Source organism: Plecotus auritus, assembly GCF_963455305.1.
Source record: "Plecotus auritus genome assembly, chromosome: 6".
NCBI lineage: Eukaryota > Metazoa > Chordata > Mammalia > Chiroptera > Vespertilionidae > Plecotus > Plecotus auritus.
This window is the reverse complement of record NC_137773.1, coordinates 60,661,190-60,675,106: the sequence shown is the minus strand read 5'-3', so window position 1 is coordinate 60,675,106 and position 13,917 is coordinate 60,661,190. Positions and strand designations below refer to the sequence as shown.

Sequence of the window (13,917 nt, the reverse complement as noted above, 5' to 3'; positions counted from 1 at the left end):
CTCAGGCCAGCCCTGGGTGGCTGGGAAGCCGCCATCCAAGGCTTTCCTGCACCTCAGGCCGGCCCTCAGCAGCTGGGGGGCTGAGGAGACTGGGGGACTCCGGAGGCAGGCGTGCGGAGTGGCCGGGCCCACCTGGGGGCCGGCCCGGCCTTGCCACGCACCTGTCGCCTCGGTGAGGCTGAGGGGACTGGGTGCTGCCATCTTGTGGCTGTGGGCGCTGCCATCTTTGAGGGTGGGGCAGTCAATTAGCATATTCCCTCCTTATTGGCTGTGGCAGGGGTCCTCAAACTACGGCCCGCGGGCCACATGCAGCCCGCCGAGGACATTTATCTGGCCTGCCGGGTGCCGCTGCCTGTCCTGCTTAGCAGCCGACTCGTCCCGGGCCCGCAGTGCGCATAGGAATTTGTTCATAGTATTTTTTTTTAACTATAGTCCGGCCCTCCAACGGTCTGAGGGACAGTGAACTGGCCCCCTGTTTAAAAAGTTTGAGGACCCCTGTGTGGGCACCTCCATCTTTGAGGGCGGGGCAGTCAATTAGCATATTCCCTCCTTATTGGCTATGGGCACCGCCATCTTTGAGGACGGGGCAGTCAATTAGCATATAACCTCTTTATTGGCTGTGGGTGCCGCCATCTTTGCAAAGGCGTGAGGGTCAATTAGCATACTCCCTCGTTATTAGATAGGATTGTTCATGTGGGTTATGAATTTGGAAGGGATCACTTAGACATTGCTGATTCAGGCTTGCAATTACTGGGGGCTGCCCAAGAACCTTTATTTCTTCACATAGTCCAAGGACTTCTTTACATATGGTCTTTTTACCAGGGCTAGTTTGGGCTTCTTCATAGCATGGGACCTTAGGGCAATCATTACTTGAGAAAGGGCTACCATGTGAAGGTTACCATCAAGCAAGGTGAAAGCAGAGTCTCTTTATCATTATTTAGCCTAGCAAATCACATAATGGACTTTTACATTCTCTCCTGGTTGAAACAGACTCCACCTCCCAATGGGAAGAGTGTGAGAGAATATTGTAAGAAGAGCATGTGAGATAGGGGATATTGCAGTGCATTCTTTGAGAGAGAAACAATTTGCTGCAGGAGGTAATAATATTGCTCTTAGAATTTTTTTTAATCCTTACCTGAAGATATATTTTTATTGATTTGAGAGAGAGGGGAAGGTGGGGGAGAAACATAGATGTGGAAGAGAAACATCAATCGGCTGCCTCCCATGTGCACCCTCACCGGGGATCAAGCCCGCAACCTGGGTATATTTCTTGACCGGGAATCGAATCCACAATCTTTTGGTGTACAGGATGATGCCCCAACCAACTGAGCCACCTGGCCAGGGCTGCTATTATAATTGTTTTTTTATTTTTCATTTGGACTTTAAAAAAATCAGGCTCGTTAAACCAGATTCCATATACTGTATAATATGTCTTATGTAATATTTTATTTCAGTTATCTAGAACTCAATTATCTGACAAACTTACATATCTGAAATATATGATAACAGATCTCCAACTAGATTAGAAAGTAACACAAATAGGCTAGGCTTAACATCCTATAGAATAAAATATATGTTCTATTACAAATGCATGAATTTAGGAATCAGACATGCTAGGGTAGAAATCTCAACTCTACTGCCTTGCAGCTATAATACCTTAGACCAGTGGTCAGCAAACTCATTAGTCAATAGAGCGGCAAACCGCGGCTCTCGAGCCTCATGTGGCTCGCGAGCCACAGTTTGCCGACCACTGCCTTAGGCAGTTTTAAACCTTTCTGAGCCTCAGTTTCTTTGTCTGTAAAATGTAGGACAATAATACCTCACAGTCTTGTCTTGCTTGATATTTTAAGTGGAATAAAGCATGATCTACTAGGAACTCTGTCAGTGTTTAATCCTTTCCCCACATCATTGTACCAATCTGAAATAATACATTTGTATTTTCTTAGTCCTGTAGCTGCAAACTTCCTTTATATCAGCTATTGATATCTGTTTCAGGCATAATCAAGAATTGTAGGGATTTTTCTTTGTTTTTAAACTTTCTTGATATCAGTTAGTGTTTTATTTATTGGAAAGGTTGAAAACTTAGACTGTCAGTTTAATGTAAACTTACCTATAAAATTAATGTTGATGTTTATCAGACAATGCATTTCCTTGAATATATAATTTTGACAATGTAGAAGTCCAGTTGTATTAACTGTCAGCTCATCCAAGAATGAGGCCCTACATATATACGTATTTTCTATAGCTTAGTTCTATACTGAAAGTATTTTCTATTATAAAAGTAATTCATACTTAAATTTGATGAAGTGAATATTGAAAAGTGAATATTTTTCAGTAAAACATTTATTAATGTTTAGTGAATATTGATAAATCAGGCTTCTATAGCATGTTACTGAAAATTATATAAATGAAGTTGTGGAACTAAGTTTATTTCACTCAAAATAACTTATTTTTATTTATAATTGCATAAAAAAATGCAACAGTGTAGGAAACAATTATCTCCCCTCTTCTTACTATTTTACTTTTTAAAATTGTCAACACTTAAATATCTTATATTTTCATAAGTTCAGTTTTGTATGCTTCATAGAATAAATTCATATAAAGTGTTAAAATATCACTTTGGTGAACTTCCTGCATTGTAACTTAATTTTTTTTAAAGATATATAGGAAAATCACCTGCTGTATTTTCTGTGTTTAAAAGAATTATTGGTATTATACCCTTTTTTTATGATTCTCTGGCCTGCAACACTCTTAAAATTTTACTGGAAAAATAAGTAATTGATAAGTAACATTTAGTTTAACTGAAGTTAATGACTCTTTTATGCTTAAATGTGTGCATAAAAGTAACTTAGATGAGGGACCTTAAAAACCTGATATTAAAGAAGTTTTTGTGTCCTTACACTTAAGTTATATTTTGAGAATTGTATAAAATTAAGTTGCTTTAAATCACTTCTTCTGTCATCACATGAGGCTTTTGCATGACTGAAATACCTATAATTATTGTGTCATTTTTGTCATAGTTGACTTAAAGGTATAACTATAATAACCATCAACTAAATTCTTGGTGAGCAGCTGTGTAAGACCAATTAACAGCTGGGGTAACCCAGCACAGACTGTAAGAATTAAACTTAAATTATGTTATAGTCATTGAAACTTTATACTGGGCATTTCTGAAATACTTAATAAATTCAACCCAATAGTTGGACTTCCATTTTCTCTCAAATATTTCTTTAAATGCTTAATGAAAGAATGAGGAAAAATGTCATTTTAATGTTAACAACTGAAGTTCTTAGACACAAATATGGAATAAAATCCAAAGTTTTTTAAAAAAACTAACAAATATACTCTTATGTCACTGTTTAGGCAACTGTGGTAGATAGAAAAGGAAATACATATAATGGTATAGTATGGAATAAAAAATTCTTGAGTTTTTTTTTTAATTTCATCTTTTAAAATAATTTTTATAAAAAAATAATTTATGCCTATAACTTTTTTCCAAATAAAAATGTTTTCTAATTAAGCAACACTAATATTCACAACACAGGAATAGAGGTCTATTTTTAGAAGTTATATACAAATGAATTGAAGCAGTGAATTTTCTTTATAGTTTGTAAAACTGTACTATTAACTAAACTAGAATAAAGGAAGACTCACCAAATTGACAATCTAACACATTACAATAAGACTCCATACTTGGTACTGCTAGCACTGTAATATAATAGCTGCAAGGGACTTCATTCACAATCATCTCCTTATTCTAGCCTCCTTATTCTAGAAGTCTGAAACCTGAGACAAGTTAAGAGACTTATCTAAAGTCATTGGTTAGTGGAGGAGCTGAAACTTAAAATTCACCCAGTGCGGGTAGTGGGGTGAATGGAGAGTGATTAACCAGGGAACTTATAGCCCATGGACACAGACAATAGTGTGGTGAAGGCCTCGGGGGAGAGGGGTGGGTACAGGGTAGGAAAAGGTCAGTGGGGAAAAAAACGGGAACATCTGTAATACTTTCAACAATAAAGATAAACTTAAAAAAATTCACCCAGTATTTTTTGGAAATAACTGGAAATTACCAGGAGAATTCAGAAACAATCTAAATGTCCAGCAATAATCAGACCTTGATTATATATCACAGCAATTACAATACTTTATCAACCTGGTATTGTAGCAGTTTTATTTTTATATATATGCAATACTTTTATTTTGCAACTGTCTAATTACCAGGTCACATTTTTATAGCACTTATACTGGTATAAACTGTATGTACTGCTTCATTACCCAAACTAATTTCTTTTAAGTAGTTAGGAGTGGCCTTTTTGCCTGGATAAAGAAAGTTATCAGGGAAATACAGTAATATGTTTTGACCCATTATATACTTACATGAATGTAATATCTCAAATACATTATAGTTGAAAGTTGTAATCCTTCTTCGTGAACACTTTTAATGTTTTAAAGCATTTAAATGTTTTTTAGAACTTTTTAAGGACTTGTTTTGAATGTGACTTTAATTTTTATAAAAGATTTCTATTTATTTGACTTATGCCTTTCATGAATAATAAAACTTAAAACAGAATGTCATATATTTACATTTTTCTTTCGTACTGAATCTAATTGTACTTTTGTTTCTACAACTGAAGTAATGATACAGTGTTTGCAACTTGTTCCTAATGCAAGCTTGACAGTTTATCATTAAACAAAGAACTTAATTTCTTGATTGATATTGTTTTCCACTGTGCTTAGATTACTTTCTGTCTTTGTACATGAATTGCTTAGACTTAGGGAGATACTTTAACACTCTGGTATCTAAGGTGTTAGCAAGGACTGAAACAATGACTTAGAATTAGAGATATAGAGAATAGTCTGTTTCACTCTATATCTCTGAATAAAAGATTCTGTATCGCTTTGTAATAACATATTCTTGTCTCAAAAAGATACTGATTCTAGTTTATTTCATTTTAGTAGTGGTACAATTTTAGCATCTGGAATATTTTCTTTTTCTGTAAAAGAGTAAATCTTGTGTTGCTTAAATTCACAGACATAATATTGAGTGTAAATAGCATATGCTATTCTCCCTTTCAAAAGTTTTGATGTGAGCCTTTGAAAACTCTTGATTTAAAATCATTCATACTTGTCTGTAAACTTGAATCTCCCAAGTGATTGGTTTTAGCTCATCAAAAATAGTTTTTGAAAAATGGAAACACTTTATGCCACTCTTAGGCTGTGGCCTTTGGTCAAGAGCAGTTAAATCCTAGCTTTCTGTATCATAATGAATGAAAGGAAAGGTCAAAATCCAGAATAAACTGCTGTAATCTTTTTGTTGTTGTTGTAAGAGAATTGGAGTGTATGCGACTGTAATACGTTTTAGAAATACCATTTTGGTGATATTTTGTTGCATGTAGCATTTATATACAATCATCTGACCAAGGCAAATTCTTAGAAGGAAAACCAGGAAGCAACACGTGGGCAAAATACCTCTTTACCCTATGTTCCCCAGTATTGAGTTCTTGGGTGGGTAGTTGGTGATGTCTAGAATCTTAAAATGCTATGATACTACACCTTCATTTTTAGGTAAAAATTTTGACAGAATTGTGGGAGTCTTTCTAAAAGTTACAGATAATGATGTGTTAAATATTTTACTGTAAAGTTATTACAGGTAGATTTTAGGATCTCTGCCTACATTTCTAGTGACTTTTAAAATGAAATTTAATCTATAAAACACTTACTAGATGTGAAGCATTATTCTAGGTGCCTCACTTACATTAACTGATTTAATCCTCATAACAATCCTGTGAGGTAGGTTCTATGTACATGGAATTTAGGGACAGAGGCATCGATTTAAGGTCATACCATCAATAAGTAGAACCAAACTTTGGATTAAGGCAATTTGGTCCCGCTGTCTGTGTTCCTACCTACTATGTTATACTTCCTCAATATTTGTAGGTATCTCAAAAAGAGCTTGTCTGTTTTGAAAAGTCTTAGTTTGGGAGGAGGGAGTTAATAATTAAGAGTTTCTTAAATGTTTAAAAAGGATAATTGGAACTATGACTTAATTTTTTCTTGAACACATGGAATTAGCTGCATTTTAAAGTATTAACAATTGGGGTTCTCCTGTGTATTCTCTGATTTCCCTCATTGACTAGGGTTTTCTTCTGTATTGGAAGATTTGGTATTTCTAATGTTTCTATGCTAATTGAGAACATTGCTTTAGAAGTACTGAATGAATGTTCCACAAAAGATGACATGTGGTAGTATAGACATTTGGAAATTAGCACTCATTTTGTGCAATCACTCTAAATGTCTCTTTTTAAAAAAATATATTGTTGTAGACATTATTTGATTTAGTGTTTGGTTTGCTAGAGTTGCAATGCTCTATATTGTCCAGTTGAGGGCAGCTATTTACTGATTTTTTAAAATGAGGTTGAAATAGAATGTCACTGCTTTGTGTTTACCAGAACTTGGCATCCAGTGTAAAACACAACATTTGACATACTAGTAGAAACAAGCCTTAGTTTTCACTCCTATTATAATCGTAAACAATTTCTTGAAAATGAATTCTTACCTTGTAAGAATTTCTGCTCTCTTACAAGCAGAAAAATGAATACTTGATTTTAGTTTTAATTTTCCCAATCCAAATTCTTTCAATTCCAGTTTTTCCTCCCTCCTTTGAATCAGACTCCAGAGAGATTAGAGATAGCTTCATGATCTTTATTTTCTAAAGTGTATTTTTGTTGATTTTAGAGAGGAAGGGAGAGGGAGAGAGAGAAGAAACATCAACAATGAGAGAGAATCATTGATTGGCTGCTTCCTGCACACTCCCAACTGGAGATTGAGCCCAAAACCCCAGCATGTGCCCTGACTGGGAATCGAATTGTGAACTCCTGGTTCATAGGTTGATGCTCAATCACTGAGCCACACTGGCCGGGCTGATCTTCCTTATCTTTAAATTATCTACATGTTACTATAAAGTTCTTTGAGGGCTTTTAAATATAAAAGTAAAAAATTTAATATTTTTAGTATGTTATCATTAATTAACCAGCGGATTATGTGAAAGCTAAATTTGGAGTTGATAAGTTTGGTTCATTTTTCTGTGCAGAATGCATGTGTTAAACTGGAGGAATATAGTACTCTCGTAATTTTTCTGCTTTGAAATAACAGTTTAAATTATACTTCTATGTGGTTCATAGAAAGGAATTTTGAGGGGTTAACTAATTTCAAAGATATCACTGAGAGGATTTTTTTAAAATAAGGAATGTCAATCTGCATAAAAATATGTGTAATATTAACGAAGTAGATATTGATAGTAACTTGGAGAGGCGGCATTCTGTGGGAGCTACTTCAAAAATTTTTTTCTAGTAAGGAGAATAAGACAAAAAAAAGATTATTGTTGTGCTAAAAAATACAGTGAGTATCAGTGGAGATGCTGAGACTAGAATGAGACAAAGTAGTAGTCTAGTGGGGCTGGACATGACTCTTAGATATCTGGCTCACCTTTTTCTACCATCCCATCCTACAGATTTTCAGTATCCTGTTTTCAATCCTTAGATATCCTTTGGGTTTTTGTTTTGGGTTATAATGGTTATATCCTTAGTTATTTCCTTTTTTTATTAAAACAAAATTTTTTATTGTGGTTAAATATACATAACATAAAATTTACCATTTTAACCATGTTTAAGTATACAATTTAGTGGCATGAAGTACATTCACAATGTTGTGCAGCCATCACCACTATCTATCTTCTGAACTTTTTCATCTTCTTCAACTGAACCTCTGTACCCATTAAATAATAACTCCCCATTCCCATCTTCCCTAGCCCCTGGCAACCAACCAGCTATCTACTTTCTGTTTCTGTGGATTTAACTGCTCTAGGTACCTCATATAAGTAGAATCATGCAATATTTGTCCTTTTTTTTCACTGACTTCCTTCACTTAGTATTATGTTCTCAAGGTTCATTCATGTTGTAGCATGTGTCAGAAGGCTGAATAATACCCCATTGTATGTATATACCACATTTTGCTAACCCACTCATCCATCATTGGTTACCTGGGTTGCTCCCACTGCTTGGCTATTGAGAATAATGCTGCTATGAACATGGGTGTACAGCTATCTGTTTGAGCCTCTTCTTTCAATTCTCTTGGATATATATCCAAAAGTGGGATTGCTGGATAATGTGGTAATTTTTGAGGAACCACTGTACCATTTTCCACAGTGGCTACATCCATTTTACATTCCCACCAGTGATGCACAAGGGTTCCAATTTCTCTACATCCTTGCCAGCATTTTTTATTTTCTCTCCTTCTCTCCCTCCCCATTTGTTTTTTAATAATAGCCATGCTAATGGGTATTCATCGGTGGTATTTTAGTGTTCATTAATGGGTGGACATTGGTGGTTTATTCTGGTTTTGATTTAAAATTTCCCTAATGATTAATGACATTGAGAATCTTTACATGTGCTTATTGGTCATTTGTATATCTTCTTTGGAGAAATTCAGTTGTTTGCTTTTGTGTAGTTAAATATGTCACCTTTGCTAATGGTTTTGCAGTTTTAACTACATTTTAAATTGTGGTATAAGAGAAAGTTATACTTTAAGAAAGTAGTATCATGTTAGGATTGGGAGTATTTCTTGTGTATGTATTGGCTTTCCAGCAGCTCACTTTATATTTAGTAAGACAGATCTCTCCAAAGTTAGAAAGGAAATCACCCACTCTGGCATTCTTCTTTTTAATTCCCTCCATTTCACATCCTAAATGCATGCTATAAAGATCCATAAAAGCTCTTGGAAGGAGAGATAAAGAGATGAGTGGCTATTGAAAGAAGAACGTAGAATAGAAAGAGAAAAACCAGTTAACAGCATTGTGAACAGATAGTTTACATCTGTATCTGCCATCTATTAAAACTACTACCGCCCTAGCCAGTTTGGCTCAATGGTTGGCCTGAAGGGTCATGGGTTCAATTCCGATCAAGGGCACATACCTTGGTTGCAGGCTCGAGCCACATGGGGAGGCAACCAATCGATGTGTCTCTCTCCCTCCCTTCCACTCTTAAGAAATCAATGGGAAAAATACCCTCAGGTGAGGATTACAAAACAACAACAACAAAACCCTACTACCTATTAATTTTCACACTGACCTTTTTATCTTATCATCTTTGTAACTGTTTAGTTCAAGAGTTTGAATATGAAATGTAGTATAAAGTTTATCACTGGTATAAGTGTTAATTTAGGGAAATATTTTAGACTAGAGGCCCGGTGCATGAAATTCATGCATGGGGGTGGGGGTTGGGGTGGGGGGTGTGTGTGTCCCTCAGCCCAGCCTGCACCCTCTCCAATCTGGGACCCCTCGAGGGATGTTCAACTGCCCGTTTAGGCCCGATCCTAGCAGGGTCTAAACGGGCAGTCCGACATCCCTCTCACAATCCAGGACTGCTGTCTCCCAACCACTTGCCTACCTGTCTGCCTGACTGCCCCTTACCGCTTCTGCCTGCCAGCCTGATTACCCCCTAACCACTCCCCTGCCAGCCTGATCGATGCCTAAGTGCTCCCCTGCCGGCCCGATTGCCCCCAACTGCCCTCCCCTGCCACCTGGTCGCCCCTAACTGCCCTCCCCTGCAGGCCTTGTCACCCCCAGCTGTCCTCCCCTCCTGGCTGGTCACCCCTAACTGCCCTTCCCTGCCGGCCTGGTCATCCCCCACTGCCCTCTCCTGCTGGCCTGGTCCCCCCCAACTGCCCTCCGCTCTGGCCCGGTCACCCCTAACTGCCATCCCCTGCAGGCCTGATCGCCCCTAACTGCCCTCCCCTGCAGGCCTGGTCCCTACCAACTGCCCTCCTCTGCTGGCCTGATCGCCCACAACTGCCCTTCCCTGCTGGCCATCTTGTGGAGGCCATCTTGTGTCCACATGGGGGCAGCCATCTTTGATCACATGGGGGTGGCCATCTTGTGTGTTGGAGTGACAATCAATTTGCATATTACTGTTTTATTAGATGGGATAATGATGGAAAGATTAGTTTGGGGCCACTTAGTGGGGAGGTTTCATCTTAGGCATTGGGAGCCATTGAAGGTTCTTGAGGAACGGATTGTGCACCACATCCCTCTACATGTTTTAAAAAAGGTTTATATGACCTTAGTATATATAAGGCTGGAGAAACTAGGCACTAAGGATTGGCAATGAACTGGTTAGTTAGTATTCATTTTACTAGAATTACTTCTCATCACAGGTTACATCTATAAATACTTGTTTTTTATTGTTTTTTATTTTTTTATTATTTATTTATTTTTTTAATTGTTTGAAGTATTACAAATAGTAGTACATATGTCTCCTTTTTTTCTTTTTCCCCATTGACCTCCCCCCGGCCTCCCCTTCCCCCCAGTACATGCCTTTACCTGCCCCCCGCCCCAGTGTCTTTTATCCATTGGTTATGCTTATATGCATGTGTACAAGTCCTTCGGTTGATCTCTTATAGCCCCCCCCCCCCCCCCGCACCTCCTCTGCCTTCCTGCTGTAGTTTGACAGTCTGTTCAATGCTTCTTTGTCTCTGTATCTATTTTTTCCCCATTTCTTTCCTTTAAAAAATCTTGCCTCTGCAGACTAGAAATAAACGTATAATAACAAAAAATGTTTGAGTCCCAATTTCAATGTCTAACAGTTCTGAGTCCCCGTTTCAATGTCAAACAGTTCCTTAAGTGCACATGTCAGCAATGATATCTGGATGGTGGGCACATGGTGGCAATGCAGGTCTGACCCTCTCTGGTTTGGTCCTAGGCACGCTGCTGCGTCACACAGCTGCTGACTGTTAGTGTGGCAAGGCGTCGTCAGCGTCTTCCATCTCTGGACTGTTTCTCCTCTTGTCTTTGTGGTTGGAGCAGACCTGTCAATTCCTCTCTGTTGCAGGAATCCACATGGTCTTGGAGTTGTTTTCTGAAAATATACATATTCTCGACCAAAAGTTAATAAAGGAATCTTTTCTATATAATTGATTTGGGATCCTTTTTATTTTTGCCCAAACGATTTTCCTTTGTCTTATTTAGACACCATGTGTGTTTTTCATGGGTGTCTTGCTGTTAGCATTACAAATGAAAATTAATTTTGTAAAGTAAAAGTTTTCTAGATGTAATTTACTTATAGGATATTTTTCCTTACATGATATTACCCTACTATCCCCCCTTTTTTGATTAATGGAGGCTTTTATAAATTTTATAATGCAGTTTTTTAAATATCCTTAATAAGTCACAACACATGCCTCTTGTACTTTCACATGGAATCACTGAGTTTTTCAGAATTATAGCGATTGAAATTTGCAAACAACTAAAACATCTACTGTAAAGATTAACCTGAAATGCATATTAATAGCTATAGAGATCTCAAGTCAATTCATTGTCTTACTAAATGTGAGACAGAGAATGGTATGTATGGAAAAAGAAAAAGCATGCTTAAGACGAACACTTGAAAATACAGTGCTCATACTGAATATATGTAAGATAGAACAAATATGTATATCTATTTTTTGAGCATGCATAAGCGCTGTCCTTGAATTTGAAGCATAATCCAAAACATCCCTAAAATATTAATGCTGATATTTGGGTAAAAAAGCCTTAGATATTCATGAGAAAATACAATGTTTATTTTTTTATTTTTGTAAAGAAACTCTACTTTCACTTTCTAGGGAATGAATACCTACATTAGTAGTTGGAGAAGTTTTAAAAGGGCCTTTACAGCACAGCCCTGCTTCGGTTGCATTCACATTACTGACTTTGTATGGGAGGTTCACCAGCTGTTTGACTGGCAGGAGCAGGAGCTTTCACTTCAGTAGTTTATAATTCCTGGCTATTCTAGGATAGTTTGCACTTCACCAAGCCTCAGACAGGTCAGGACATTTGGTAGGAGAAGGTTGAAAGACAAAAGCAGCAGGCCTTGGGTTCTCAGCCTTTCTTTTTTTTTTTTTTTAATAGAAAATTATATTTTAATTTGGTGGTTAGAGTTTTTAGTAATGTGCCTGTATTACATGTAGAGGGTATTCATCAACCAGGAAGAGTTTTAAAATGTCAAAACTGGGGAAAACTACTCTAAACCATGGCTTGGTTCCTGTTGATTTTAAAAGTGCAAAAGAGCCTCTACCACACCAAACTGTGATGAAGATATTTAGCATTAGCATCATTGCCCAAGGCCTCCCCTTTTGTCGAAGACGGGTAAGTCTTACACATTTGAAAAATAGGAATATTTATTTAAAAGAAATACTTCTGCCTCCTTTAGTAAAGAAATGCTTCAGTTTTCAATTGATTTTCATAACTAAAACTCTCAGTACATTATGTAGCCAGCAAAAACTTATATGTGATAGTTTTAATAATATGATAGAGAGCCTTGAGGACAAGGTTACCCAATCCACCTTTATCTCTTGTTCGCTTATTTTTTTATGATATTAGACTCCTTATTTTAAGTTGGTAAATATAACAAGTATGTTTTGAAATATGTTGGCAAATACTAAAACCCAAAATTTGTAGTTGTTATTTTGTGGAAAAAGTAAAAACCTGGTGGTATTCTCTCCTTATACATGGGAATTACAGCATTTAGCTCTTGTAATGTAAAGAGTATTCCAAGTTCCGTAGCTTTATCTGGCACTTTAAGCTGTATTATTTTTAAATTGCTATTTCTTAAATGCAAACTTAACATAATAGAGCTATTACTTTTTGCTGTTATGTAAAATAAAAATAACGTGCCATTGTGTAGCAGTTACGATAACAGTTTATATATAGACAGTCCTGAACTAACAAACATCTTGTAGAACTTGTGCTAATGTATAATCAAGTTATGATCTATTGGATGTTTTTCAGGATATTTTGCCCTCTCTCCCCGCCAAATTTTTACCCTGTTAATATGAGCAGTTTTGTTGTATTTTCTGTATTGCCATTTTGAAATATTAACTAGAATGCTGTATTTTTAGATCTAAAATATGTTTATGGTTCTGAATACATTAAAAAAAAACCTGTCTGAGATTAAATGAGTGTTTGCATATATCAGTACTATTAGTGTTTTAATACCCTTTTTAAAAACCTTGTTTAATCATATTATTAAACAAATAGATTAACTAGTAACTCATGAAAAATATTTTTTCTTCTTAATAAGGAGAATCTTCTATTTCCTGGGACTTAAATAACCTTCATAAAATATGTTTTTTATTATCTTAGTTTCTTTTAATTAGTTTCTAGTTGTATTCCAAACAAGTAGTAGCCATGTTGAAAACCATTTAAATGTAATACAGTTTAAATGTAATACAGTATAAACATTGACAATGGAATACAAATATCTCCATCACTCTTATTTTCTTTTCTACTTTGTTTTCAGAAAGTGTTTCTTTTATTTTATCTTCTTTCACTTTGTCGCTTTTATAACTTCTGAATGAGGTCACTGCTCTGATTTAAGCATTTACACAGAGCCCTCTAATAGCTTTAAAGTCATTAATAAATTACCTTGTTGTTTTAATACTTCTATAAAAGAAAATACCAATACAAGTCCTTTTTTTAATTGAGGAAAAGAAATGTGGGATTTTTAATGAAAGGATTAAGATTCTAACAATAAAGATACTTTGTTCTAAAAATTAAGAGAGAACTTCAAGACTTTCCCTTAGAGCTTCCTAAGGTCACTATTCAGTTTGACTTTTCTAGGTTACTATGTTATGTTAAATTATAGCCTTGGATTTTTAATAATAGAAAGGGACTAAATTTGAAAAATAAAATTCATACTAGAAAATTTTTCAGAAGATAGTTAAAAACAAAATTAACACATTCAGTTTTAGACTACCTGCCTGCCAATAACTATTGCATAACTCATTGACTTGACTACTAGAAATATTAGAGGGATAGTGTAATTATATCCTCCCTCTCTCCTTTTTGCAACTGGTTTATTTAGGTAGCTTTAAATTGAATCACAT

At 36.2% G+C, this 13,917-nt stretch overlaps 1 protein-coding gene across 5 annotated transcripts in view; it reads left to right on the top strand.

The window, feature by feature from the left end:
- Nucleotides 1-13,917, top strand: part of FBXW7 (F-box and WD repeat domain containing 7) — a gene marked incomplete at its 3' end in the record, with an annotated part of 179,642 nt that overhangs the window by 110,863 nt on the left and 54,862 nt on the right. Inside the window, exon 1 of one of the 5 annotated variants that reach the window (XM_080675323.1) lies at nucleotides 11,732-12,178. The exons of 3 other annotated variants lie outside the window; for them this stretch is intronic. In XM_080675323.1, the coding sequence (XP_080531449.1) occupies nucleotides 12,032-12,178 (147 nt within the window). In that variant the 5' untranslated portion in view covers nucleotides 11,732-12,031. Of the gene's footprint in view, nucleotides 1-11,731; nucleotides 12,179-13,917 lie in introns of those variants that run through there. One more of the 5 variants, XM_080675322.1, reaches the window with a different exon arrangement.